At 47.3% G+C, this 27,606-nt stretch overlaps 3 protein-coding genes across 3 annotated transcripts; all 3 read right to left on the bottom strand.

Annotated features, from left to right (window-relative positions):
- Positions 1 to 1,052: 1,052 nt before the first annotated feature.
- Positions 1,053 to 10,065, bottom strand: LOC130370009 (interferon alpha/beta receptor 2-like). The gene is made up of 7 exons (XM_056575633.1): positions 9,989 to 10,065; positions 9,542 to 9,674; positions 8,598 to 8,776; positions 7,651 to 7,796; positions 6,591 to 6,750; positions 4,115 to 4,233; positions 1,053 to 1,522 (listed from the first exon to the last, which is right to left on the bottom strand). The coding sequence occupies exons 1-7, from the start codon at positions 10,029 to 10,031 to the stop codon at positions 1,487 to 1,489; spliced, it is 816 nt and encodes a 271-aa protein (XP_056431608.1). The 5' UTR covers positions 10,032 to 10,065; the 3' UTR covers positions 1,053 to 1,486.
- A 197-nt stretch (positions 10,066 to 10,262) lies between these two features.
- On the bottom strand, positions 10,263 to 21,252 carry LOC130369915 (interferon alpha/beta receptor 2-like). The gene is made up of 8 exons (XM_056575524.1): positions 20,943 to 21,252; positions 20,620 to 20,737; positions 20,230 to 20,359; positions 17,690 to 17,865; positions 17,133 to 17,287; positions 16,733 to 16,898; positions 15,012 to 15,121; positions 10,263 to 12,577 (listed from the first exon to the last, which is right to left on the bottom strand). The coding sequence occupies exons 2-8, from the start codon at positions 20,678 to 20,680 to the stop codon at positions 11,939 to 11,941; spliced, it is 1,437 nt and encodes a 478-aa protein (XP_056431499.1). The 5' UTR covers positions 20,681 to 20,737; positions 20,943 to 21,252; the 3' UTR covers positions 10,263 to 11,938.
- Positions 21,253 to 21,560: 308 nt separating this feature from the next.
- LOC130369914 (interferon lambda receptor 1-like) lies at positions 21,561 to 26,804 on the bottom strand. The gene is made up of 7 exons (XM_056575521.1): positions 26,531 to 26,804; positions 25,997 to 26,117; positions 24,647 to 24,816; positions 24,313 to 24,473; positions 23,818 to 23,977; positions 23,592 to 23,722; positions 21,561 to 22,791 (listed from the first exon to the last, which is right to left on the bottom strand). The coding sequence occupies exons 1-7, from the start codon at positions 26,583 to 26,585 to the stop codon at positions 21,955 to 21,957; spliced, it is 1,635 nt and encodes a 544-aa protein (XP_056431496.1). The 5' UTR covers positions 26,586 to 26,804; the 3' UTR covers positions 21,561 to 21,954.
- Positions 26,805 to 27,606: the final 802 nt, after the last annotated feature.

The following is a 27,606-nucleotide window of genomic DNA, read 5'->3' as shown; positions in this document are numbered from 1 at the left end:
GGATGACTTATTGCAGCTGTTGGTGCCCCATGTGCTTCGTCCCCAGGTGCTGCAGCTGGTCCACGGCTCGGTGGGACCGGGGCACTACGGGAACGCCAAGACCCTGCATAGCCTGCGGGGGCGGTTCTACTGGCCGGGCTGTCAACGGGACGTTGAGCTGCACGTCCACTGCTGCGACACCTGTACGGCGCAGAAAGGGCCTGCCCAGCGCTCCCACGCCCCGCTCCAGCAGGACCTGGTGGGAGCACCGATGGAGCGGCTGGGGGTCGACGTCCTGGGGCCGTTTCCAGTCACCGACTCCGGCAACCGCTACGTCCTCGTGGCCATGGACTACTTCACCAAGTGGCCCAAGGCGTATGCGGTGCCGGATCAGAGCGCCGCCACCACCGCGGAGAGGCTGGTGGAGATGTCCCTGCCGGGGACCCTGAAACGGCAGGGACCCCGTTTCAGGGTCCCTGCCGAGCTCCAGAGCGACCAGGGGCGGAAGTTTGAGTCCCAGGTCTTTGGGGAGGTCTGCCGGCGGCTGGGGGTGCACAAGACGAGGACAACGCCGCTCCATTCCCAGAGTGACGGGTTGGTGGAGCGGTTTAAACGCACCCTGGCCACCCAGCTCGCCATCCTCTCCAGCCAGCACCAGCGGGACTGGGACCGCCACCAGCCCCTGGTCCTGTGGTCCTATCGGACGGCAGTGCAGGAGTCCAGTCACTGCACGCCGGCTGCCCTCATGTTGGGGCAGGAGCTCCGGACACCGGTGGACTTGGTGTTAGGGGCATATAAAAATCACCCATATAAAACTCTTGTCCCAGAGTAAAGGAGTTCTTTAAGACGTTGTTGAAGTCCTTCTGCTGCTGTGTCGGCTTTGCCCGTGGGGACCTGGACTAACTGGTTCATACATGGACCCGCCCAACAGCAGCTGCTGGCCTAAGTCCAGTGTTGACCACCCCAAAAGCAGTTGCCTTGAGATTAGTTGGGACCACCCCAAAGGCAGCGGACCTGAGACTAGTGTGGACCAACCGGAAGAGGTCCGCCCACTAAACTGTCGTCCTATGGGGGCCTGTGGAAAGCCAAACTGTGTACAGTAATCAACTGCTTCTAGGAAATCGAGGAGAGCTTCCAGCCGATGTATCTTCCAACATGTTTAACTGCATTCATACTCATGACTTAAAGGAACTCAAGTCATTATATATCTGAAATAAACACATGGCATAGATAAGCTGAATGGAAACCTTGATTTAAATATTATCAGTTTGTTTATTATGACAGTAAACAAACAGAAAGAAACGTAATGGATCTAGAAGATGTACTTTACTGATTTATAGTGGCTCACAGCTTATTAGTAAATGGATACAGTTATACAAATGTTGAAAGAGTCAATTAACATTAAAATATAATATAAAATAAAATAAATGGACAGAGGTCCTTTTATTTTATCCTTCTTCTTCTGCCCATTGGTCCCTCAGTGAGGGCCAGACATGAAGAGGAGGCTTCACTGGGCTCCGTCATCACAGAGAGGGCTGAGAGACTATCAGAGACGCAGAGAGAGAGAGAGAGAGAGAGAGAGAGAGAGAGAGAGAGAGAGAGAGAGAGAGAGAGAGAGAGAGAGAGAGAGAGAGAGAGAGAGAGAGAGAGAGAGAGAGAGAGAGAGAGAGAGAGAGACACAGACAGACAGACAGACAGACAGACAGACAGACAGACAGACAGACAGACAGACAGACAGACAGACAGACAGACAGACAGACAGAGATAGAGACAGAGAGACACAGACAGACAGATAGACAGACAGACAGACAGACAGCCCTGTTAGAGGGGTATAAATATTTTCTTGCAGGATATACATAATCTTGGGGTATACATAATCTTGTGAGGATATAATGCTGCTGAGAGAGGGCGGAAGTGGAGGACGTGCACACAGGCCTGTCGCGATATGCAATAAATCAATTAATTGCGCGATAAATTAAAATGAGCGATAATTTTTTGCCGAACGCAATAATTTCCATTCGCTGGAAATCGCACTCTTTTTAAAAAAAAGAGTGCGAATGGAATCTATGCCATAAACAGAAATATTATAGGCCTTTATTACACGGGTCTTCTCAATTCCGTGGAACGCTCCGTTCACTTGCATAGATAGTCCGGTAACTTGTCAACCCCAGCGTCTTCGTTTGCTAAGCAACGTCAACGTCTTTGAAGGACTATTTCTCTGCTGATCAACACAACGAATGCTGCTAACGAATAAATTGTAAAAAGACACACCATGTGAAGTTATTTTTTCGTATTGGCAAGTAGCCTTGTAATAAGCGGGATGATGTGGTATAGAACGTCGACGGTCATTATCTAAAATAAGCCCCTTCAGGGTGAAGCAAGACACCTTCGCTGCGCGTCGGTCGCCTGTTCGCCCTGTCGGGGCTTATTTTCCCGATAGTGACCGGCGTTCTATGCATTATATATATTTATATATATTATATATATTTAGCAGGGTAGGCCTAAGTAACAAATGTCGGGTTGAAATCGGGCTCCGGCTCATAATTACAGGGCACAATGAGTAAACCCCCTCGTCAAGTGTCAGTAGCCGCGTTGACATGGACACATGATCATTATCTGTTCCGCATAGAAATCTATGCGGAACAGATAATGATGATGTATACGCCTCATTCGGAATACAATTATCTGTTCGGCATAGATTCTATGCCGAATAGAAGAGGTGGTGTAGCCCGTTTTAATCGCCATGTATGCACGTATTCCGAATAGATTGGGGTTTAACTTAGAGCAGCCGCAGTAGTTCGCAATTGGTCCACTGAGCTCCGTCGGTACTTTTAAGCACACCGAACTTCACCGCTGTCAAGGAAAGTGGATTTATTGCCTGATTCACGTCTTTGTTATCACTCCGTAAAAGTAGTCCGGTAAGCGTGTCCGGTTGCTAAGCGATGGGACATGGGTGTTTATTAATGACGTGTTCGCGTATCGTAGTGTCCGCGCGCGTCCGAGGTAACTGTAAATGAGTAGGCTACTAGTAGTACTTTTGCAGGCTGAACGTTAAAATACTTCTTAACTTAGAGAGATGGCAGCTGCAGTATTTCGCAAATGGACCTTCGAGGATTCCTGGTCACTAAATTCCTGTAAGACCACTCTCTCCCACCAGTCTTGGCTGCAGACTCGCATCCAAATTCCTCGTTTGCGGCGGAGCTTAAGGTAAATATAAAGATCTGACGAGAAATTGACGTTGCTGCGCTGTCCTCCTCCTTCTTAATTGAAGGAGCAGGCAGAGAAAAGCTCTCTCCTGCTTTGCTTTCATTAAAATCAAATTTAAAATCCCCGATAGTGATAAGACATCCATTATGTCGCCGCCGGTCCAGAGATGTGTCAGGTGTGCGCGAGACAGAACAGACACTTTTGTTACTGCCATGTATACAGTAGCCTACATTCGGAACACATTTTAGGAACAGATCTATGCCGCATAGAAATCTATGCGGATCAGATGCGGATCAGATGTGCCATGTAAACGCGGCTACTAACTTGTTGCATTGTCTGTGTGGGAGGCGGAGTCCTGGCGCAATCGTGTTTACATCCTTTTTATTTAGTGTTTCAATTTTATTTATTGTTTTTGGTGGTGTTTGGTTTTCAGTCAAGAGGATTTTTTGTTAATAATAGATTGTTTTTGGTTGTTTTGTTAATTTATTCTGGATATTTTAAATGTCTTCCAGACGTCCAGTTCCAGTGTTCTTTAAAAATAAAGGTTTATTGATCTTCGAAAGGGCGTACTTTATCATTATATTAGTTGAAAAACTGCAACATTATCGCTTATCGCAATAATTCCTGGGGCAATTAATCGCCCAGAAAAATTTGTTATCGTGACAGGCCTATGCACACAACTGGTAGACATGAGTCAAGAGCATCCTGCAGCGCACACAGTGTCTATGAACCCCCCCTACACGGGGAACCCCCCCTCACACAGGGAACCCCCCCTACACGGGGACCCCCCCCCCTCCCACGGGGAACCCCCCCTACATGGAGAACCCCCCCTCACTGGGGGATCCCCGACTCACACATCCTCAACCACAACAACAACAACAACAACAACAACAACAACAAGGAGCGGTTTCCATAGTCCCAGCCTCACCCCCTCGGGGTCCCGGGTCCCGGGGGCGTGCGGCCCAGCCTGGAGGCGGCGGCGGAGGACCAGGAACCCAACGAGGGCCGCGGCCAGCAGGCCGGAGGCCCCCAGCAGGACCAGGAGGACTGGGGGGAGAGGAGGAGAGGGGAGGAGAGAGGAGAGGAGAGGAGGAGGAGAAAGGAGGAGGAGAGGTGAGATGAGGAGCAGGGTGAGGAGAGAGGAGGAGATGAGGGGAGAGGAGAGGAGGAGGAGGGTGAGGAGAGAGGAGAGGAGAGAGGAGGAGCAGGGTGAGGAGAGGAGAAGGAGGAGAGGAGGAGGAGAGAGGAGGAGGAGAAAGGAGGAGGAGAGGTGAGATGAGGAGCAGGGTGAGGAGAGAGGAGGAGATGAGGGGAGAGGAGAGGAGGAGGAGGAGGGTGAGGAGAGAGGAGAGGAGGAGGAGGAGAGAGGAGGAGCAGGGTGAGGAGAGGAGGAGGGTGAGGAGAAGGAGGAGGAGAGGTGAGAGGAGGAGCAGGGTGAGGAGAGAGGAGGAGGAGAGGAGGGGAGAGGAGAGGAGGAGGAGGGTGAGGAGAGAGGAGAGGAGGAGGAAGAGAGAGGAGGAGCAGGGTGAGGAGAGGAGGAGCAGGAGAGAGGAGGAGAGGAGGGGAGAGGAGAGGAGGAGGAGGGTGAGGAGAGGAGGAGGAGCAGGGTGAGGAGAGGAGGAGGAGGAGAGAGGAGGAGGAGGGTGAGGAGAGGAGGAGCAGGGTGAGGAGAAGGAGGAGAGGAAGAGGAGGGTGAGGAGAGAAGAGAGGAGGAGCAGGGTGAGGAGAAGGAGGAGAGGAGGAGGAGAAAGGAGGAGGAGAGGTGAGAGGAGGAGCAGGGTGAGGAGAGAGAGGAGAGGAGGAGGAGGAGGGAGAGGGAGAGAGTAGGGTGAGGAGAGAGGAGGAGAGAGGAGGAGGAGGAGGAGGGAGGAGAGAGTAGAGAGGAGGAGAGAGGAGGAGGAGGAGGAGGAGAGAGGAGGAGGAGAGAGGAGGAGAGAGGAGGAGGAGGGTGAGGAGAGGAGAGGAGAGAGAAGGAGGAGGAGAGAGGAGGAGCAGGAGGGAGGAGGAGAGAGGAGGAGGAGGAGAGAGGAGGAGAGAGGAGGAGGAGAGAGCAGAGAGGAGGTCCAGGAAGAGGACTGGAGGATGGGGGTGGTGGCACTAGGACTCAATAAAGGGGATTCATTGTGAGACTGTCCGGGTGTTATATATTATTATATTATAGATTTGATTATTAATGATTATCAGTCTGGCCTTCAATGGGCAGAAATAGATTTCCAAATATGGGCGCGGGCTGACCATCAGAATGAACCACTTCAGATTCAGATTCAGATTCAGATTCAGATTTATTGGCCAGGTTTGCGAACAAACAAGGAATTTGACTTCGGTCCCTTGGGGACGTTCTCACTCTCTTCACCCTCTCCGAATCCGGTTGGATTCGGAGAAAACATATTCTCCTTTGGAAAGGCTACCGTACAGATTTATTTATCTTTTATGATCGCTGTTCATTCTATTTGTTATCAAATTGCCTTTTTTTTTGTTCCATTGGCAGACTGCACTATTCCCTGTTCATCACAGACTGATGCTCCCTAGCACTGATTGGTCCCGTCATCACAGACTGATTGTTGGAGCCATTTAGAGGTCTTTTGTGTTTAATATTTTTAAGTGAATATATTTTGAGTCTAAGGCTAAAAGTATGAGTTATGAATTATAAAGTGTATGAAATATTAATCAAACTTTCATTCATATGTATATTTATGCACTTTGTGATGACGTGGTGATTAGTCTGTTGTGTCACCTGGGGAAGTAGGTGTGTCACGCTCTACCTGGAGCCTATTGGAGGCCCTCATATAGGGCAGGCTAATTACTGTAGTTCGGGTTTGGAAGGCAGAGAGCCAAAAGTTTTCTGACCGCATTATCGCATTATCGCATTATTGGACGCATTTTTGACAGATTATTTTACATTGAAAAGCCCTTTTTGTCCAATACGAAGAACCCTGTTTTGGCCGCAAACAGTTACATTGTCTGGAGTTTTTATGTTTAGTTATTTCCTGGAAAGTCAACCGGAGTTATTGCTTAATAAATGAATCAACACCAAGTTAAACAATCTCTGTGCGTGCTTCCCAAGAAATGTGTGTCGGACTACCTCTGCCTCAGGAATATATAGGGTGAACAAAGGGTTCGCCACTTCACTGATAGTCCCTCCCCCTAGCGCTGATTGTCATACCATCACTAGTCTCGCAAAGCCAGACCAAACTACAGCAAGTACAATGTATATCATCACAGACTGATCCCCCTGATCTCCCCCTAGCGCTGATTGGTCCGCCCCCTAGCGCTGATTGGTCCTTTCATCACAGACTTATAGTCCCGCCCCCTAGCGCTGATTGGTCCTTTCATCTTAGGGAAGAGGCATTCAATGGGCTGGACTGAGAGAAACAGAGCGTGAACCCAATCCTCTGTGGTGGTACCTGAGCTGTTGTTCCTGGGAGGGCTGGTGAAGGCACAGTATTTAACAGGGGCCGACTTCTGTTTGATGAACGCCACCATGGATACCATCACACAGTACTCCACCCCGGGCTCCAGGTAGCCAATCACAGTCTTCTCTTCGTAGTCGACAGACATGTGGAACTTAAGAGTGGGCAGACGCACACACACAACATGTTTATACCTCATCGTTCACAGCCCTTATTATAATAACGCTGATGGACAAAACCTTAAAGCTATTTCTGGGTTCTCCTTTCAGGTGATTTCCTGATTTCAAGACCGTTTCCAGACTGACTTCCTGATTAACTTCAAGACCGATTTCCAGTACGATTTCCAGACTGATTCCCTGCAGAGCTCGCCCTGGTCAGGCCAATCCATCCCAACTGTCTATCTGATACGGGGCGGGTTTCCTACAGAGACGCCCTACACAGGAGCGCTGTTGAGGAATCCTCATAAACAACTAAGATGGTGCCGCTGATGTGTCACAGGTTCCGTGGCTCTGATTGGCTGAGGGCCTAACCACTGCTTCCAGAGGCGGTTTGCACCCGTTGATAACGCCCCTTTGAAATCAAATGAACAGAGAGGTTTGAGGCTATTACGCATCTGCGAGTTGGTCTGGTGATGTCAACATGCTAATAGACGACAGGATCTAAAAATGTAAAATAACCAAAACAAACCACAGAAGGGTGGATCTACCTCACCGATCAAATTTCATTTGTCAGGAAAAATGTAAAAGTATATTTAGATCTCATAGGCCAAACTAATGAACTCAGTCTAGTAAAGGATTACAGAGTATGATCTGAATCCCAGCCCCTCTGCTGGGGTTCAGCCACTGGCCCTCAAACCCCCCACCAACTAGTCAACGAGCAATAATTCAGTTACAATGAGGAGTGCTGAGCTAGCTAAGAATTATGTTAATGCGACACCATCTGCAGTAGAAACCCGTACAACAATAAAGATATTCTCCTGAAAAAGAGGAAGGATTAAAACCCTTGTTCTCTGGGGGCCAGAGGGGCCCTTGAGCCCCCCCCCCTGTGCCTGTACCTGTACTCCGTCCCGGGTCCTGCGTACAGACAGCAACATGTGTCTGTAGCGCTCCAGCTGCTGCCACCTGCTGGTCAGAGGTCGGACCTGCAGCACCAGGCAGTTCCCACAGCCGGCCACCGACACGTCAGGGGGCCCCACAGCCGCTGGGGGGGAGGGGGGGCAGAGAGAGGGGGAGGTCAGGAAGTAGATCAAAATACTTCCATTTAAGCACTAAGGAACTTAGATATTTAAATAAATATTTTTAATAGCCTAATGTTTGCGATGGTGTGTGATGTTGTGTGTGTGTGTGTGTGTGTGTGTGTGTGTGTGTGTGTGTGTGTGTGTGTGTGTGTGTGTGTGTGTGTGTGTGTGTGTGTGTGTGTGTGTGTGTGTGTGTGTGCGTGCGTGCGTGCGTGCGTGCGTGCGTGCGTGCGTGCGTGCGTGCGTGCGTGCGTGCGTGCGTGCGTGCGTGCGTGCGTGCGTGCGTGCGTGCGTGCGTGCGTGCGTGCGTGCGTGCGTGCGTGCGTGCGTGCGTGCGTGCGTGCGTGCGTGCGTGCGTGCGTGCGTGCGTGCGTGCGTGCGTGCGTGCGTGCGTGCGTGCGTGCGTGCGTGCGTGCGTGCGTGCGTGCGTGCGTGCGTGCGTGCGTGCGTGCGTGCGTGCGTGCGTGCGTGCGTGCGTGCGTGCGTGCGTGCGTGCGTGCGTGCGTGCGTGCGTGCGTGCGTGCGTGCGTGCGTGCGTGCGTGCGTGCGTGCGTGCGTGCGTGCGTGCGTGCGTGCGTGCGTGCGTGCGTGCGTGCGTGCGTGCGTGCGTGCGTGCGTGCGTGCGTGCGTGCGTGCGTGCGTGCGTGCGTGCGTGCGTGCGTGCGTGCGTGCGTGCGTGCGTGCGTGCGTGCGTGCGTGCGTGCGTGCGTGCGTGCGTGCGTGCGTGCGTGCGTGCGTGCGTGCGTGCGTGCGTGCGCTCTCACAGTGGGTCATGGGCTGGAAGAGGCCCGAGGTAGCCCAGTCCGAGGTGCTGCCGGCGGGGCTGTAGGCCTGGGCGCGGGCCTGGTAGCGGGCCCAGGGGTCCTTCATGAGGCCGCTGAGCTCACAGGTCTGGCCGGGCTCCAGGCTGGAGCAACGAGCTGCTGGCTTCCACACGCTCTTCCTCCTGGGAGACGAGAGGAACGGCTGAGGGGAGGGTCATATCACTGCTTATCGGTCGATCGGTCAGATGAGGAGAGGGGAGAAGGCTTTGGAGCTGATTCAGTGTTTATCCAATCCCTTGGAGGTTACATCCGATTTACTGAATGCCACAGTGGTGGTAACACAACCAAGTGTACTTTAACTAGCATGTGTCATAAACCTATCCAGATGTTCCTAAACCAGTCCATCACATTTACATATCAACATGGTCTTAAACCAGTCATTCACAGCTACATATCCAGATGTTCCTAAACCAGTCCATCACAGCTACATATCCAGATGTTCCTAAACCAGTCCATCACAGCTACATATCCAGATGTTCCTAAACCAGTCCATCACAGCTACATATCCAGATGTTCCTAAACCAGTCCATCCCACCTACATATCCAGATGTTCCTAAACCAGTCCATCACAGCTACATATCCAGATGTTCCTAAACCAGTCCATCACACCTACATATCCAGATGTTCCTCAACCAGTCCATCACACCTACATTCCAGATGTTCCTAAACCAGTCCTTCACAGATACATATCCAGATGTTCCTCAACCAGTCCATCACACCTACATTCCAGATGTTCCTAAACCAGTCCATCACAGATACATATCCAGATGTTCTTTGTGTGTATGTTTTATTATGCGTCAGTTTTCAGGTCTGTTATGAAGCAGTGTGTATTATAATTATGTGTAAGTATTAGTGTGTACAGTATAATAGTATAGTAGGCCTACCGGACTTTCATCACCTGAATCCTGAAGTGTGTGTGACCTGGGGTCTCAGACCCGGGCAGGAAGTGCAGAGTGTGTTCCAAGTTGACCGAGGTGATTGACACGTTGGTGGGGGCAGGGAGAGAGATGCCCACTCCTAGAGAGAAAGAGAGACAGACAGACAGACAGACAGACAGACAGACAGACAGACAGACAGACAGACAGACAGACAGACAGACAGAAAGACGGAGAGAAATCTAGAAATCCAGTTGACACATCTGTACTGTAAATCTTACAAGTTACTCAGATAGCAATTATAAATTCATAATTATTCTTAAACAAATAAAGTATTCATTGAATTCCCCCCCCCCTTCTTCCGCAGGTGAAGTCCATCTTCACCATTCAAGCCAATAGCAACGACTGAGGGACTCCAATGTTGCGCCTCATGAACTCATAACCCTCCCATATTACCGCAGTGGAGCAGCAGCAGCAGCGCAGCCGTCCACGGAGCCATGGTATTCAGTCCGGACGCAGGCAGGGAGGCTGAAGGTAGGGGGACCGAGCAGAGGCAGGGAGGCTGAAGGTAGGGGGACTGAGCAGAGGCAGGGAGGCTGATGGTATGGGGACTGAGCAGCGAGCGGTAGGGAGTCATGCCTTGGATTTCAGGAGCAGGGCTAAGTTTCATTTTGCCTGTAGTCCCACCCCTAGGTGTTTTCAACAAACAAGTCGGTGAACTGCCAAGCTGAGCTCCACACACAGCTTAGATATACGCTCCGAGGAGACATGCGTAGCGAGCCTGGACGGTATTCTTCTTTAAATGAGTTGGTCGATTTCTTGTGTAACAGGCTGTTTCTATGTGCAGGCTGGATTCACTTCGTCTTCATAAAAAAACTAACAGTGAGATCCCTTGTTGGCTCATGTGAAAGAAACCTTTTGAACACTAGTAAGTTATCATTGTACTTTAATTTGACATGGTTAGAAAAAGGTGAAAGATATGATTAATTACACTGGTATAAAAGTAGAAATACATGAAATGATTATGGCATTGACTGAATGTTTTCAACAAGTACTTTGAATGTGTGTGAATAATAAGTAATTGGTACAAAATACATGTGTATTTGAGTGAGTATGGAAACTGGGTTTTTGTGTGTAAATACTTTGAAAATACAGGACAGAATTATTATTGTAACAACACATTTCAGTTTTATAGAGGACCATGTGATCATCTAGACAGGATGGATTACAATTCAGATTCCGATGCAACGATTTTGAATGTAAGCAAACACAATAAATGTAATTCAAAATCAAACTTCCATCCTATAATTATTAACACTTCTTAAACCAGCTTCATCCAAAGGATCGCTGTGTGAGGACCCACTGTGGTCGAATACTGTGTTCCAGCGCAGGCAGCACTCTGCCGACTGTCAAGAGTCGACCCCAAGGGACGTCCCGTTATTGTAAAATAATACTTAACTAGCTTAACCAAACTTTCATCAATAATACTATTTGGGCTATAGCAGCTGAAGTTAAGAATGCTTTGTGGATATTGGTATTGAGTCATCAAGGAAACATCTGGTCACTAGTCCAATCAGACCGATATGTAATGAATTGATTTGACAGGCAGACGTGTCCCGTTATTAACAAATAAAGCACACCCTTCAAACCTTATTGACCGGTCAGAATTAGGTAGTCAACAATGCTATGGCATAAACATTTCTAAGTACAAAATAAATTGGAAGTAAATGGCAAAAGTATAACAGTTGACCAACTCAAAATGGGTTGGCCAGTCTGTGAAGGCCACTTGGTGAACAGTTCCAGAAGACGGAGTGTGAGAGGCAGAGGGACGCAGGGGTTCCCCCGTCCGCTACGGAGAGGGACCCGTGGTGCATCGGTGTCCGGAGAGGACGATTCAGCCACAGCAAGAGCTGATCTACCAGCGCTGGCCCAGTCAGTTTTTACTGTCCAAAAGGATAACCTATATCTATACCGCGCCTTCACTACTGAGCTGGGCCGAAGTGCAACCGCCGGTGGACATGCGCCATAAGGATAAACAAATGGCCTTTCATAGGTGGCTACAAAATGCCCCGAAAATAACAAGGTCATCGCAATATTAGTGGGTTTCAGAGCATAGGGTTCAGAGCTTAATCACTCATACTTTGGAAAGATAAGGTTTTGAACCTTGGCCGAAGGAACGTGGAACACCAAGTTGTTACCTGAAGACTTTCGATTCAGTTAAAATGAGAGTAGGAATTATTCCCTGGAATGTAAATCTAGTCCTATAGCTTTAACCAAACCAGCAGATTAATCTACGTGCTCACCGGTAGGAGGTCAACACACTAAAGACTGAAAAAGAAAAGGTGCATTTGTGGCATAATGAAATAAAACCAATTCAAATAAAAGTTTAGAGTTTGTCAGCTCGGCCTAACGTCTCAAATACCCGTCCTGCTCCTCCACATCCACGTCTTCATCCTCAACAGAGATGAGCGTTTCCATGGAAACCTCCTCCTCCTCGGCCGTCGGTGGCAGCGTGGCCGCGTCTTCGAGGTGACCCCCCAAGGTCAGCGAGAGGAGGTTCACGTCACTGCAGCCCTCCCCCGAGCCCACCCCAGGCTCCGCCTCCGGCGACGGTGCCGGTGGGTCTGCGCTACAAGCAAGGTGCAAAGCATGCTGGTCCCACGTCGTCACAGCAACCGAGCCCAACGTTTTCAAAGCAATGGCACGGAGCTCGGACTGCAGTTCAGAGGGACGCCACGGTGTGCCGATGGCCGCTGAAGGAGCGATCGTGTGAAGAGAGGGAGCCAGGAGGGGGCGTGTGGAGATGGAGGACGATGAGGAGCACGATGAGAAGGAGGAACAGGAAGAGTCCACGTGCGGCCCGTAGCCTCCCAGGGATCTGGCGCTCCCAGCGGTGGAGACCCCCTCCTCTTGGACGCTGTGGTCCACCCGCGCTGCACACTTCCCCCCAGCAGAGGGCGCCGCGGCCCTCAGGTGGATGTGGGCGCAGACGCGTTCTTTCTGCGGCATTGCAAGCCTCTCCTCTACCAGGGGATTGATGAATATCTGTGAGTGACAGACAGACAGACAAACACAGAGACACAGAGAGACAAACACAGAGACAGAGAGAGAGAAAGAGACAGAGACACAAACAGACACAGACACACACAGAGACACAGACAGAGAGAGAGAGACACACAGGCACACACAGATAGAAAGATACACACACACACACACACACACTCACAGAGAGACACAGACACACATATAAGACACAGACAGACACACAGAAAGGGGCAGACAGATACAAAGACAGACACACACAGAGAGACAGACACAGAGAGAGGGAAGCGACAGAGACAGAGAGATTAAATTAAAATATCAATAGAGACTATCCCTTTTCAAGTTATTATTGTTAGAAACAACATAAACAAAAGAAACAATATGACTGTGAGTCATATATTCTCCTCAGCACTGTGAAATAGTTTGACTAATTGAACACAGAGGAAACATGAGGCTGGGAAGTGACTCATCTCTCCATCGCCACACACAGCTGCACTCACAGGAAGTGGAAGTGAAGCTGATCACGCTACTTACACCCGCAGCGGCGCCGGAGTGCCCGTGAAAACAATATACATGAACACAAATGGAGATTATTCAAATGAACTGGTTTGTGAACAAATTACTTGATGGCTAACAATGTTTATTTGAATAATACACACGTGAATATCATATATGTACGCGTGTTCTTAATATACCTGCAAATAACTGAACCCCTTGACTTGAAAGTTATCATGTCAAGGGGTTGTTTTTCAAACAACATTTTTATTTGTATCTTATTTTAAAAGCATGGGTGTTCGTTGGGTAGGGGGCTTATCAGTGCAGGGATGCCAGTGCAGCTGTCTGACCCCCCCACCGTGGCCTAACGCCTGCACACAGACCTCAGAGCAGTGTACAGTAGTCGCTGAACCCACGCGGTGGATGGTGTTAGCGACAGTGGAGGGCGGTAGGAAGTGAATTGAGAAGCGATACCAGTTCTGGTAATAGCTGTTCCGGCCCCGGCCTGCTGCGAGTGGCTCTGCGGGTTGCGACACGCCTCTGCCTGCTGGAATCGGATTGAGCCACGACGACACGGCTCAGTCATTAGTAAAATAATCTAATAATAAAAATTTAGAAATTTAAGGATTTAAAATAATCAAATATGACTTTTACAAATCGATTTATTTGTGCAATAACCTGTCAATCCTGAGCCTCTTAACAATTAAGCAGTCAGACTCCTGGAGAAACACACTACCCCCCAACCATCCACACGCACTCCACAACAACAGACTGGTATTTAACCATCTATTGTATTTGCACAGCATTTATCTATTGCACAATAACCCTACCTGTGGCTGCTATTACTACCACTTGAACACCCTATACTTCACACTTTATTGCACATCATTACTTTTTATCATCATTGATGCTGCTACTTACTTATTTATTTTTATACTTATTTTATATTTTTTATTTTATATTTTTTAATTTGTTTCTTTTCACATGGTTTCTTATCTGTATTTATTTATTTTATCTTGTACTGTTGCTGCTATGTGAATGTTGAGGAACCAAGCCTAATACATTTACTCTTGTGTACTGTACAATAAGATGTAATAAAAGTGATTCTGATTCTGATTCTGAATAACTTTTGTGACGTCGTTTGCTGTTGCTTGCGTCTGAACACCGAAGGTTATTGAAAGTCCTAAATTAATGTAATTCAATGTATTTTTTGAAAGCCTGACATACAAGATAATAGGTAAGAACTGTAAAGCGATTCAGAGATTGCTTCGTTTTTGTGGGGAACAATACGATGAACCACCTGACCCACTGCAGTACAGCTGTCTGGTACCAGGACAGACACTGAGACAGGGCGGCTCCCTGTGGGTGTCGTCAGGAAACGGTTCAGCAGAGTGGCACCTTGATTCACATACAGCCCACAGACAAACCGCAGCACATGCCTCATTGTCTGTCTGTCAAACATTTTGCAAAAAATGTATAAAAGCTTGCAATATCGGTCAAATATAAATGAAATATTTAATCTTAAACCTCCTGGAGAATGTCTTAAACAACGACTTTACTCCGATGCACACCAGCCATGTTTTAAAGAGCAGACGACCTGTGTGCTGTCGATGTCTACACGCTGAAGGCTGTACTGGACTAATTTGGGATGGAAACAAGAACCCGTGAAGAAGTACGCTTACACAATGGAGGTGAATCTGAAGAGCAACCATGTGGGCCTGTTCACAATCCCACCGTCTGTAGGCCGTTACGCTGGCACCGTGAAATCTGAACTGTTTTAAAATACATTAGGTGATTTTAAATGCAACATAGTGCCATGCCCCACCTGCTAAAACACTCACAACAGTCGGCCAAAGCACTAAGGTGATTGTAGAAACCACACCTGCTGCTGATGACAATGTTACTATGACAACAGCGTGGTTACCACGGTGCCAGAACGTACCAGGACGGAGGGGAGGGGGTTCTTCAAACAGACCACACCGGTCTGCACCAACAGATACAAGACGACCACCAGCAGGACCAGAGCAAGGACGGAGACCACCAGAAGGACATCTGAGGACACAAACAGGGACACGTTCACACTGTTGGATGCACACGGACAACTGGAGACATATGAGATAGATGGATGAGATAGACACATGAGATAGACACATGAGATAGACGAGATAGATGGATGAGATAGACACTTGAGATAGACACATGAGATAGACACATGAGATAGATACATGAGATAGACGGATGAGATAGACACATGAGATAGACACATGAGATAGACACATGGAGATAGACACATGAGATACATACATGAGATAGACGGATGAGATAGACGGATGAGATAGATACATGAGATAGACGGATGAGATAGACACATGAGATAGACACATGAGATAGACACATGAGATAGACACATGAGATAGACACATGAGATAGACACATGAGATAGACACATGAGATAGATACATGAGATAGACACATGAGATAGACACATGAGATAGACACATGAGATAGACACATGGAGATAGACACATGAGATAGATACATGAGATAGACGGATGAGATAGACACATGAGATAGACGGATGAGATAGACGGATGAGATAGACACATGAGATAGACACATGAGATAGACACATTAGATAGACACATGAGATAGACACATGAGATAGTTGGATGAGATAGACACATGAGATAGATGGATGAGATAGATACATGAGATAGACGGATGAGATAGACACATGAGATAGACGGATGAGATAGACGGATGAGATAGACACATGAGATAGATACATGAGATAGACACATGAGATAGACACATGAGATAGACACATGAGATAGTTGGATGAGATAGACACATGAGATAGACGGATGAGATAGATACATGAGATAGACACATGAGATAGACACATGAGATAGGTACATGAGATAGACACATGAGATAGACACATGAGATAGATCAGGGATGGTATAGGTGCGCGAGTATACACTGCATGTAAACAGTAACATGAATATAATAATGTATAACATATATTCTGATGCACTTACTGCGTGTGTAAACTGATGTACAGTTTACATACATATACTGGTATATGTATATACTGCGTGCATTTACTGCTGTATAATGTATATTCCGGTATGTACATATGGTTTATGGTTTCTGCAATATTGGTTGACCAGAAGTATATCAATCAAATAGTATTTTATAAATACTGTATTGTATGCATTGTATTACTGCAATAAACTGTCAAGCTTCCTATTCTTCCTCAGAAACGTTTTAATTTATTTATTCATGACTTTTTTATTATCCCCCCACTGCAGAACAGCAGTCTGTAACTTCGCTATACAGACACTGAGACAGGGACACTTCCTGTGGCGGTCGCCTGGGCAACCGTGCAGCTGAAAGTGACATCTTTAATTCACGTTCAGCCCACAAACAAACCACATCCCATGCGTCATGTCTGTTTCTCTGTCTTGTGTACTGTATAATGTATATTTTGGTATGTACATACTGTTCCTTCACTATTGGTAGATCATCATTTGAACGTACGGCGTGTACATTGTGAATGATTAGAGCCACCGCTGTAGCCCCTTGAGGTTGTGGATAACGAGATATTTAATACATAAGGCAGTACTCATACGGGCGCCACATCCACAGCCCTGGGCCCACCTGCAGAGCGGACCCCCGCCGTGGGGGTGGAGGCGCACGTAGGCGGGCTGAAGGGGAACTCCCTGTGGGTCTGGGGGTCCCGGATGCGGACCGAGACGCAGTACTCTCGTCCAGGGGCCTGGTCCTTCAAAACATGGCGCTTCAGGGACCGGGTGCGCTCCAGGGACTACACACACACACACACACACACACACACACACACACACACACACACACACACACACACACACACACACACACACACACACACACACACACACACACACACACACACACACACACACACACACACAGGAAGAGACAGTCTAAGTCCGGAGACCTTGACGTATTTGACAGAATCTGTGGCAGTCTGAAAGCGCTTGGCCAGCCCCCCTTCTGTTGGCCCAGTGCTCCCCCTCACCTCGGCCGGCTGGCTGCCGGGGCTGCGGGTGGTGACGCGGAGCTGGTACTGGAGGCCCTGGTAGAGGGCCCTCACGCGCTCCAGAGGGGGGTGAAGGTCCACGCACAGGGAGTGGTCACAGGCGGCCAGCGTCAGCAGCGGGGAGGCCAGCTCACCTGTGGGCAACGGGAGGTTGGCTCATGGCTGCAGAGATAACTCCTGACATCATCGTCGCCACAGGATTGGTTTTGTAGCGGGAAAATAATGAAAAGCAATTGGCTGGAGGGGCAACTCGTTAATGCGACTGATGAGCATTACGGGGGAAGCGATGAAGACATCCCAAACAGCGTTGGCAGGATAATGATAATAAATCCACCCTCCCACTACTTGCCCACTATGCATTTCAGTCTCAATTTGTGATCTTTAAACAATTCAGAAAACCCTCAAATAACATGGCCGTCAGAAGGGTGGTTATACTGCATCTATGGCACAAGAGGTTTCTAACAAAGCACCGTTTTTTTGTTTTAATTCTACTTGTTCTTTTACTCAGAATCCTTCCAATCGAGGCCTCCACTTACCGTCTTTGATGGGCTTAAAGCCGGTAGAGTAGGCCCCGGGGGAGGCCTGGGACTCTAGTAATGCAACAACCATGCTGTAGTACACATGTGTGGGGTTAGTGAAAGCTCCGGTCAGGTCGCAAACCAGCGGGTGTTTCACAAGGACACAGCCTGCTACGGGCACCCAGGGGAGGTCCCTGTAAAGACGGACGAAAAGCATCTCATTCACAGAGCCTGTGTAATGCAACAAGACCAATGTGTGCTCAGTTTAGAGGGACTGCCCTTGTGTTCTCTAGACCAGCAGCCCCCAACATAGGGAAAATATGGACTATAGTAGTAAATGTGTTACAAGTTGTTCGCAGGTCATTGTACCCAGTTTGCAAATAAATAAATAACTTAAAGCGTTACCGGATGCTCTCCCGTCAAATCATCTTGTCTGCGTCTAATACACATGAACTGGGAAGGACTAGATCTGGAGCCCTCTGAACACGGCAGGTGAAAGAGCATGCCAGTGATGGAAGTAGAACTACTGCTGGAGAACCAGAATGATGGCCGCCTTCATGGTGTGTTGGAGTAAACAACTATGGCGACATTCTGGATTAAGATCACAGCGTAATATCCTGAGATCACCACAAAGGCCCTGAAAACCCTGCTTTATTTGCAACATCCTGTCTTTGTGAAGCAGGGTTGACCATTGTCGCCATTACCCCGAGATGGGGCCGTCTAGTTGCAGAGATCCAAGCCCAGGGCCCCCACTGAACCAGCCGTACAGACAGTTGTGTTTACATGGGACGACTTGCTTTAGTTGCTCCCTGTCACATTCATTTTTTCTGGAGCATTATTACCTTGTAGCTTAACGTTTAATAACATTCGTTTAAAATGTGGCACTTTTTATGTGATAGAAGGTGTTTTTTTTTGGGGGGGGGGGGTTAGGGCAAGTAGAAGCTAGATTCTGATGTGCGCCTTTAATCTCCAAGACTTGACATTAATACTTGAAACACTTGTTTCCCAAACTAACATGTTACTTTTAATGTTCAGGAGCGCAAGGAAGAGTTCAGGAGCGCAAGGAAGAGTGCGAACCGCTGCCCTAGACTCTGTGACACCTTCATTCCTAAACTGGGTTTATCTGGTATCTGACTGGGAGGCATGAATCCCTCCCTCTGAAAGGGGGGGGGGGGTGTAGGGTTATATCTTCGATGACTTTTTAAAGGCCCCTATATTACCACCAGAAGTGAATGGGAGTAGCCATTACAAGCCGTTTTCTAATATTCACCCAGATGTATGGTGGCTAGAACAGTCTACCAGCCTACCCGATGGACTGTACCAACTGGTTGTCTTATCTCTCCATCATACATCTATGACATTCCAGTTTGTCATGTTGCCAAGTCACAGGGCAGGGAAGGTTTTGAAATGGCTTGTAATGGCTAATCACATTCACACATGGTAGTACATAATATGGAATGGAGCCCTTTCACAGTTACAAATTGCCTACAAATCCAACCATTACAACCAATGTCAAATATAACTATTCACCAACTATAACTATGTTAAAGCTCATCTCACTAATTAGCATGCTGACCTACAAAGACTCCATAACAGCCTGGAAGTCAGCAATACAGTAAAATTACAGTAACAGTTTACATTGGGTTTTACCAGTATGATATACGGAGATGGAAATATTAGTTTTGCTGTCTAACGTGATACCATTTTAAAAAAAACAACTTCTTTAGTTTAGATGACGAGAGGAATTCAAAATAGGATTAGGATGGGCTGGCACCACGGAAACGGAAACCTGTATGGACACGCGTGTGTACCATGTGTGCTCTATGACTCAAGCTAAATAAAAACCTGAAGCCCTAGGCACACTGCCGTAGGGACAGACGCTAGAATATGGCTTTCATGGACTTTAGTCCTCAACGAAGCAAGTACAACAACAATAGAGCTCTACCTCTCTGTGGGGCTCCCCTCAAAACAATAGAGCTCTACCTCTCTGTGGGGCTCCCCTCAAAACAATAGAGCTCTACCTCTCTGTGGGGCTCCCCTCAAAACAATAGAGTTCTACCTCTCTGTGGGGCTAAAAAAAATAGAGCTCTACCTCTCTGTGGGGCTCCCCTCAAAACAATAGAGCCCCTACCTACTCTCCTTGGGGGTGCTCCCTACGAAACATTACAATCAAAAAAAATTCTTTGATCGCCCTCTTGGGCTCAGGTTGACTTCGGGCTTAAGCCACAGAACCGAAGTTGGCTTAGTTCGGCAAAAATATCAATACATAATTCTCTCTCACAACAAACATGCATACATGCCATGAATACTTTGAATACAATATAAGGAAGCGCACACACACATTCACTCTGGCAAATCGACACACACACACACACACACACACACACACACACACACACACACACACACACACACACACACACACACACACACACACACACACACACACACACACACACACACACACACACACACACACATTCTTCTGAAGCTATCAGCCAATTTAATACTAGAATAATTGACACATAAATGCGTCATGAGTCATGACACGCACTCACCGTTCACGGCTCACCGAGACGTTGTAGGCCACGCCCCTCGGCGTCCCAGGACCGGGTTGCCATGTCAACAGGTGAATAAAATGACTGGAGGTGACATTCACGTTGACCGGCTTAGGAAGAGGGACAATTTCTGGACACACACACACACACACACACACACCTTTTCAGTTGGCATTGTAGGAAAAAGGTTTATGCATTTGATGTTCACATGTCATCCAAAAAAAACGACAAGCAACTTTCCTAAATGTCCTGTCGCTCAATAACGTATAGCCCTTAATTCCACACACAGAAGCTCCAAATGTATAGGGCTACCTAAGGGTAAAGCATAGAGAGCAGTTCTTGATAACTTGCAGTGGAGGCTAAGTGGAAGTGGAGGGTATGAGGACTCACCTGAGAACACCCGAGAGAGCCAGGCGAGCATCAAGAGGATGAAGCCTGGACCCACTGCCATGTCAGTCCCACAGCGTTAGCGAAGGGATCAGACTCCCCGTGCCGACACATGCCGACCCTGTCAGTCACAGGGACCTTGTAGTTAACCTTACTTTGCGCAAAACCTTGCTAACGATACGTACAGTACTTCTCTCATCAAATCTTTCTCTCTTTATCATCAAACTGCTGTGAGATCATATCGATCAAATTGTACACGATCGCTGAGCAGTGTCTTTTAACTAGATATATAGAGTATATTATATAAATAATGAAGCTGCTCTTACCTAGCTTTGATTTTGACATCTGTGATCCACACCGGTATCGATTCAAAAGGAAAGCATACTGGCCAATTTCAACATCTGAGGAGCATGTGACAGATTATCACAATTTGGGTCACTGCCTACATGCTAACAGTAACAACAGGCTAAAATATGATAAGCACAGTTTCTTTCGTGCTGAAGATGATCCGTCTCTTAAGGAATGTTTGCTTTCTTTCTATGCTGATCGTTTTAACTCTGTATTGTGACACTTGGAGGAGAACTTCTTCAAAAGTGAGCTACATGATAGCAGTGGAGCAGGAAGTCACGTGACATAGCACATTCTTTCCTTTATTTGCATGCACATACAATGTTTCTCTATATTTTCTTGAATGCCAGTGACAAGCAAAGATAAATATAATTACATTTTATTATTTTTTGTTTAATCTATGTTTTTGATATTCATACGGTTCTAGGTGGTGTTGCTGGGTAGTTCAGTGTTTTGATTTGGTGCTCAGGAGTGGGCGGGCCTTGGGTGGGTTAGATGGGATCAGGCAGAGAGAAAGCACGAAAGTGCTATTACGAATAACAATTATTACCAATAATAACAAATCATTTGTTTTCATGATTTTATAAAACCTTAACCAAAACATGTTCTAACACTTGTAAACATACTGAATATGACAACTCCCATCTTATAAGAGAAGCCACATTATAGTTCATGCTGCTTCCAGTTGGACGCACTAGAAAGGTATTTTTGTTGCCTTTTCGCCTATACTATAGGCACACTTATAATTGATTTAAGTAATCTGATTCATCCACAATTCCGGCCATCAAGCCAACAACCAAGTTCCCCTGTCTATGAAGTAATATACATGTGACAATAGTGACATCCTCTTTTTGTTTTCAGACTTTATCCATGATTGACATAATTTATTCAAATCATTGGTCAGCATTTAACACAAGGCATACCCGCTCGCACACACACACACACGCTCGCGCACACACACACACACACACACACTTAACAATCACCAAATTAACGGCCCATATATCCAGAGGAGTATTCCTCTTCTTGCTCCTCCTCCTCTTCCATCTCGCCACCATAAGAGATGAGGTCACTACAGGATGTGCCCTCTCTGCTTCGCTCTGTCTCTCCTCTGTGTGGCTGCTCTGAGCCCAGGATGGACAGCAGCACTTCTTCAGTGTCTGAAGGCGTACGACTCTGTGCTGAGAGTCTGCCTGGCGTTCCGTGTGGCTCTGGCTCATGTCGAGGCTGTAGAGCGACACGTGGAGCGTCATCCAACTCAGTCTCATGGTCAGTAGCCTCTTTGAACCCACCAAAGATCGCTGAGCACAGATTGATGTTCCCAGAGTTGTCCTCCTTGAGAAGAGTCAGTGAGAACAGATTTACATCACCACCCTCCTCCTCCTCCTCTTTCCACCTCTCATCCACAGACGGCGCCTCCTTACTCCACTCCCCCTGGCTCATGGCCCCACCCTGAATCCCATGCAGGTCCTTGTCAAGCGTAACGGGCCCCTGAACACTGTGGCCCCTGATATCTGGCTGACGATGGGACCCCGGCAAAGGCCACTCCACCACCATCAACCCGCTGCCCAATGTCGGGCAGGCCCTGCCGCAAGAGCTCCCAGGGGGATCCCCAGGTGCATCTGAGGAGTCGGAATCCGAGGAGAGATCTGCAGCTCTGTTAAAGTACATGTGTTCCCCTTTGTCGGCATCTTCTTCGTCCTCTTCTTCGTCGTCATCGTCGTCCTGCAGCCCAGTCCCGTCGTGTTTGGCCGCTTTGGGGCTGAAGTACACCGGGTCAGGGATGGTCCTCTCTGGCGTGACCAGGTAGACATGGCTGAGCACCATCTGAACATCCAGACAGAGGGGAGACTGAGGCACAAGGACCAATGATAATAACCCTAATGGTATACAGGGACAGGTCATTAAGGAGCAGGTAGGGGCTAGACAGTGACTACAGAGACAGGTCATTGAGGAGCAGGTAGGGGTTAGACAGTGACTACAGAGACAGGTCATTAAGGAGCAGGTAGGGGCTAGACAGTGACTACAGAGACAGGTCATTGAGGAGCAGGTAGGGGCTAGACAGTGACTACAGAGACCGGTCATTAAGGAGCAGGGGTTGGACAGTGACTACAGAGACCGGTCATTAAGGAGGAGGGGTTAGACAGTGACTACAGAGACCGGTCATTAAGGAGCAGGGGTTAGACAGTGACTACAGAGACCGGTCATTAAGGAGCAGGGGTTAGACAGTGACTACACAGAGACCGGTCATTAAGGAGCAGGGGTTAGACAGTGACTACACAGAGACCGGTCATTAAGGAGCAGGGGTTAGACAGTGACTACAGAGACCGGTCATTAAGGAGCAGGGGTTAGACAGTGACTACAGAGACCGGTCATTAAGGAGCAGGGGTTAGACAGTGACTACAGAGACCGGTCATTAAGGAGCAGGGGTTAGACAGTGACTACACAGAGACCGGTCATTAAGGAGCAGGGGTTGGACGGTGACTACAGAGACCGGTCATTAAGGAGCAGGGGTTGGACAGTGACTACAGAGACCGGTCATTGAGGAGCAGGTAGGGGCTTGACAGTCACTACAGAGACCGGTCATTAAGGAGCAGGGGTTGGACAGTGTTAATAGCATTTCTTACCAGCAGTACGGCGGGCACATGGGCCTTGATTCCACACAGGTAGCCAGTATAGTGCAGCCCAACAAGGAGCGCCACCGTGCCCACCACCACCAGGACGAGGAGCGGGACGGCGATCCCTAGAACCCTAGGGCCTACAGTACACACGCTATCATGACACAGTACACAGTAGAAGATACTCTTATGATGATCACTCAGAACCGTCCTTTAAGGACCGTCGGCAACTTACCCATGCTGGGTTCCGGGTCACTGGTTGATGCATACACACACCTGGAGGGCCGGGTATGTGAATTGGTGCGGATCCTAAGGTGGACTCTCACGCAGTAATTCATGCCGGCCTCCAGGTTTCCCAGGACCATGCTGGAATTGGTCATGTCCATGGAAGAGGTCTTCAAAACAAAGCAATGAACGACTACATTTGGTTTCTGCATGCAACCAATTCAAACACAGTACAAGGAAACACATTTGCAAGTTATACACTTAACGACTAGTCGGTTCTGTTTTTTCGTTTGCACAGCAGAAGTACAAAGAAAGAAAAGGGCTTTCCTAAAAACCACTGTGCAGGCGAGATGAAGGAAAAGAGGCCAGCGGCTTCCACAAGCCTCTCTTCTCATCCATAAGCAAAAGAAAAGTAAGGAAATAAAGATAAACGACCAGATAGAGCAAAGGAAATCCAGCGTGACGGGATGAGAGGATTATATGGGTTAGAAGGTGGAATAAGTACCCTGTCGTCTCCAGCTTTCTGCCAGGTGACCGTAACTTTGGCATCGTAGAACTTGAGGATGTCTTCTATTTTGGCGGACTTGTGGGCCTTGGGAAGGGAGATGTTGAGCTCCAGGCGGTGATCCCCTCCCACCAGGCTGAGCCATGGAGGATCTATACGAGCTGGAAAGATGAACTTGATTAGGATATGTATATGTACCTAAAAAACGATTATTTGACTTTGTATAAAAGCGTCGGCTTACTGGCCAAATAGCAATGGCACATAGGAACACAACATACTTTAACATTTGCCAATACACAGACCCTGAAACATCATCCAACACGGCTTGACGTACTGTCTTGGAAAGCGCTGAACTCTAAGGCCTTGGACTCCACCGATTCCAGGGAGTGGTTGGAGTGGTTGTAGACAGCCATGACGGAGATCTTGTATTTGGGATCATTCTTCAGCTTCAGAACACCGCTGGTCTTCTTGAAAACCTTTGGCTTTGGACGTCTACGGGAAATCCTGTCTCACGTTGAAAAACAACAAGATGCATCCTTTGATATCAGTGTTTGGATCCATTGGCAATATAACTTAAGGTTATAAGGTCTTGAGGCAATCAGATGCATAACACAATATGAATGAAAAACGATAAGTTGTAAATTGTCAAAGATTCAATTAAAGGGGAGTGATCTGGAGCAGTCCACTCCATAGCAAACCTATAAGCATCTTTGAACAAGATACCCAATCCCTTATTCATCTGCATCTATAGGATAAAGAGACTCCTTATTGACGCATGTATGATGTATGAATGACGTATCTACGGTTTGATTAAAGTATGAATGGTCAAAGTAAAGTATTTAAAATAACCCCTACAATTAGAATATTTTCACAAAATGAATATGCTCACAGTAATCTCCTCACACTTTGAGCCTGGTTTATAAGAAATGGTATGGTCGATTTTTTCTTGAAGAAACATGCACACCATATTTTTTTTCTTTAATTCACAGAATGTATCCTGCAGTCAAACGTGCCACCATCCGGCCGCAAGAACATAGCCTTCAGAGACAGACACGTTTAAACCATGAAGTGAAAGATCAACAAAATAGTTTTAATAAAATACACACATGGAATTTCCCATGCCAGGTAGGCTACTATTACTTATGTGACATTCAAACCAGTTCCTATTCAAACATGAAACAAAACATTTTAACAAAGAAATTGAATGAATATGCGAATTAAATTAAAGTACAAAACAAAACACCAAAGTCAATTGTGTTAACAGAGTAGGGTACAAATAAAGTACCCCACTTTATCTTTTCTCCGAAGAGAGACTGCCAAGCTCTGACCACGGGTGAAGTGAAGAAGTAGAAATAGGAAGTGGGAATATTTGAACACTTTACACTTACACTTTACACTTCACTACGCCTCATTACTAATTATTACTTATTAGCACTGGCTTAGTTTCTCTGACTATTACTTAATTTATCATATTGTATATTTACTTATTTATATTTTTAGCTTACCTTATTTACTTTATCTTGTATTTTTGCTGCTATGAGACTGTTGAGGGACCGAGCCTAAGTAACATTTTTACTCTTATTGTACTTGTACAATAAGATTCTGTACTGATTGTACTGATTCTGATTATACAGTACCTGGTGTACACTCTGTAGAATTTTAGGAAGTGGGCCCTGTAGTTTACCTGGAGTACACTCTGTAGTATGTCCCCGGGGGGGTCCCCGGCCCGGGGGCCCATGTCAGCTCATGCCGGAAGTTTCTAGAGTCCATGGAGACATTGATTGGAGCCGGGAGAGTGTCCAGCGCTGATGACAACAGGCACATGGACATGTTATTAGGACCAATGACAACAGGCAGGCACATTGACATGTTATTAGGACCAATGACAACAGGCACATGGACATGTTATTAGGACCAATGACAACAGGCACATGGACATGTTATTAGGACCAATGACAACAGGCACATGGACATGTTATTAGGACCAATGACAACAGGCACATGGACATGTTATTAGGACCAATGACAACAGGCACATGGACATGTTATTAGGACCAATGACAACAGGCACATGGACATGCCATTGGGACCTTCATTAACCCGAACAAATATAGCGATCGATCTGTGATTATCATCAACACCACGCACCCCGCTCCCCTACTTTAGGATCGATCTGTGCAATTCAAGTGTACTGCGCTTTTAATCATGTTCAACTTACCACCCGTATGGCTACATTGTATCATCAGAAACAGCACAGGGAGGAGATACTCCATATCAGATCACTTGCTTAGGGTTCGTTGAGGCCATCGCCCTTTTCGCTGTCCTCCACAGCCGCCTCCTTCTAAGGTTTGAATACAGAGGCACATTCGTCTTGAGAGCCCCACACACTCTTCAGATCCTGAAAAACAAAGTAGCCAGACTCCGACCAGTCATTAACAGAGCAGTGGATGTTTCCACACGTCACCCGGTGGTTTCCGGGCAGTCACGTGACTTTTGGACCTTTGGCAGCTGTAAACAGTGGTGACGTAGGTTGTAGTCGGAGCGGGTGATCAGCCAATCTCTGCTCCCTATCAAATATGCGCACGCGCATGCCGAGGTGCCAATACTGTCTGTACCCTACCCATACGCTACCAAACACATAAGGTAGCATTTACCCTATCAGAAGATGCTACATTATGTGTTTGGTAGCTTATTTTAGCTACCATAGCTTGTTTTTTTTGTTTTGTTTTGTCTTGTTTTTGTTTTATTTATTTCTTATTGCTTATGTTTACTTATTTATTTATTTATTTATTTTTTCCACAATGTCTTGTTTTTTAAAAAAAAATGTATGATGAATATATGCTCTGTAAGGTGACCTTGGGTGTTTTGAAAGGCGCCTCTAAATTAAATGTATTATTATTATTATTATTATTTGATCTGTAGATCCATTGCATCTATCAGACGATGCTCCCACAACAGAATCACGTTATTTTACACGACGACTCACTCCATGTACAGTAAACTGTAGAGAGGGACCGTATTTGGATACTGTATTATAATGTCTTTATTTGAGACTTCACTTCCACCTACTGTAAGCATGCGCATGCTCAGAAATACTAGGGAGCACGATTTGAGAGATAGATTGGCAGAACACCGGATCGCAGAGAGCCTCCTACATGCTGTCTCCTGTCTCCTACCGGCTGTCCCCTGTCTCATACAGGCTGTCTTCTACAGGCTGTCTCCTGTCTCATACAGGCTGTCCCCTTACAGGCTGTCTCCTGCCTCCTACAGGCTGTCTCCTACCGGCTGTCCCTT

The sequence above is a fragment of the Gadus chalcogrammus genome, chromosome 17 (assembly GCF_026213295.1).
Source record: "Gadus chalcogrammus isolate NIFS_2021 chromosome 17, NIFS_Gcha_1.0, whole genome shotgun sequence".
In the NCBI taxonomy this organism is placed as follows: Eukaryota; Metazoa; Chordata; class Actinopteri; order Gadiformes; family Gadidae; genus Gadus; species Gadus chalcogrammus.
This window is presented reverse-complemented; position numbering and strand designations above follow the sequence as displayed.

Bases quoted from the DNA above. Each gene is read 5' to 3' on its own strand.
- LOC130370009 (XM_056575633.1), bottom strand. From the start codon at position 10,031: ATGGCTCCGTGGACGGCTGCGCTGCTGCTGCTGCTCCACTGCG. The intron at 4,234-6,590 runs GTACCACCACAG...CTCTCCCCCCAG, and splicing joins TCCCAGGAACAACAGCTCAG to TCCTCCTGGTCCTGCTGGGG. The intron at 1,523-4,114 runs GTGAGGCTGGGA...CGTCTCTGATAG, and splicing joins GGACCCGGGACCCCGAGGGG to TCTCTCAGCCCTCTCTGTGA.
- LOC130369915 (XM_056575524.1), bottom strand. From the start codon at position 20,680: ATGGCAGTGGGTCCAGGCTTCATCCTCTTGATGCTCGCCTGGCTCTCT. The intron at 17,288-17,689 runs GTAAGTGGAGGC...CGTTGCCCACAG, and splicing joins CTTTAAGCCCATCAAAGACG to GTGAGCTGGCCTCCCCGCTG. The intron at 12,578-15,011 runs GTACGTTCTGGC...TGTCACTCACAG, and splicing joins ACCCCCTCCCCTCCGTCCTG to ATATTCATCAATCCCCTGGT.
- LOC130369914 (XM_056575521.1), bottom strand. From the start codon at position 26,585: ATGGAGTATCTCCTCCCTGTGCTGTTTCTGATGATACAATGTAGCCAT. The intron at 26,118-26,530 runs GTAAGTTGAACA...TGTTGTCATCAG, and splicing joins ACAATGTAGCCATACGGGTG to CGCTGGACACTCTCCCGGCT. The intron at 24,817-25,996 runs GTAAACTACAGG...AACGTGAGACAG, and splicing joins TACTACAGAGTGTACTCCAG to GATTTCCCGTAGACGTCCAA.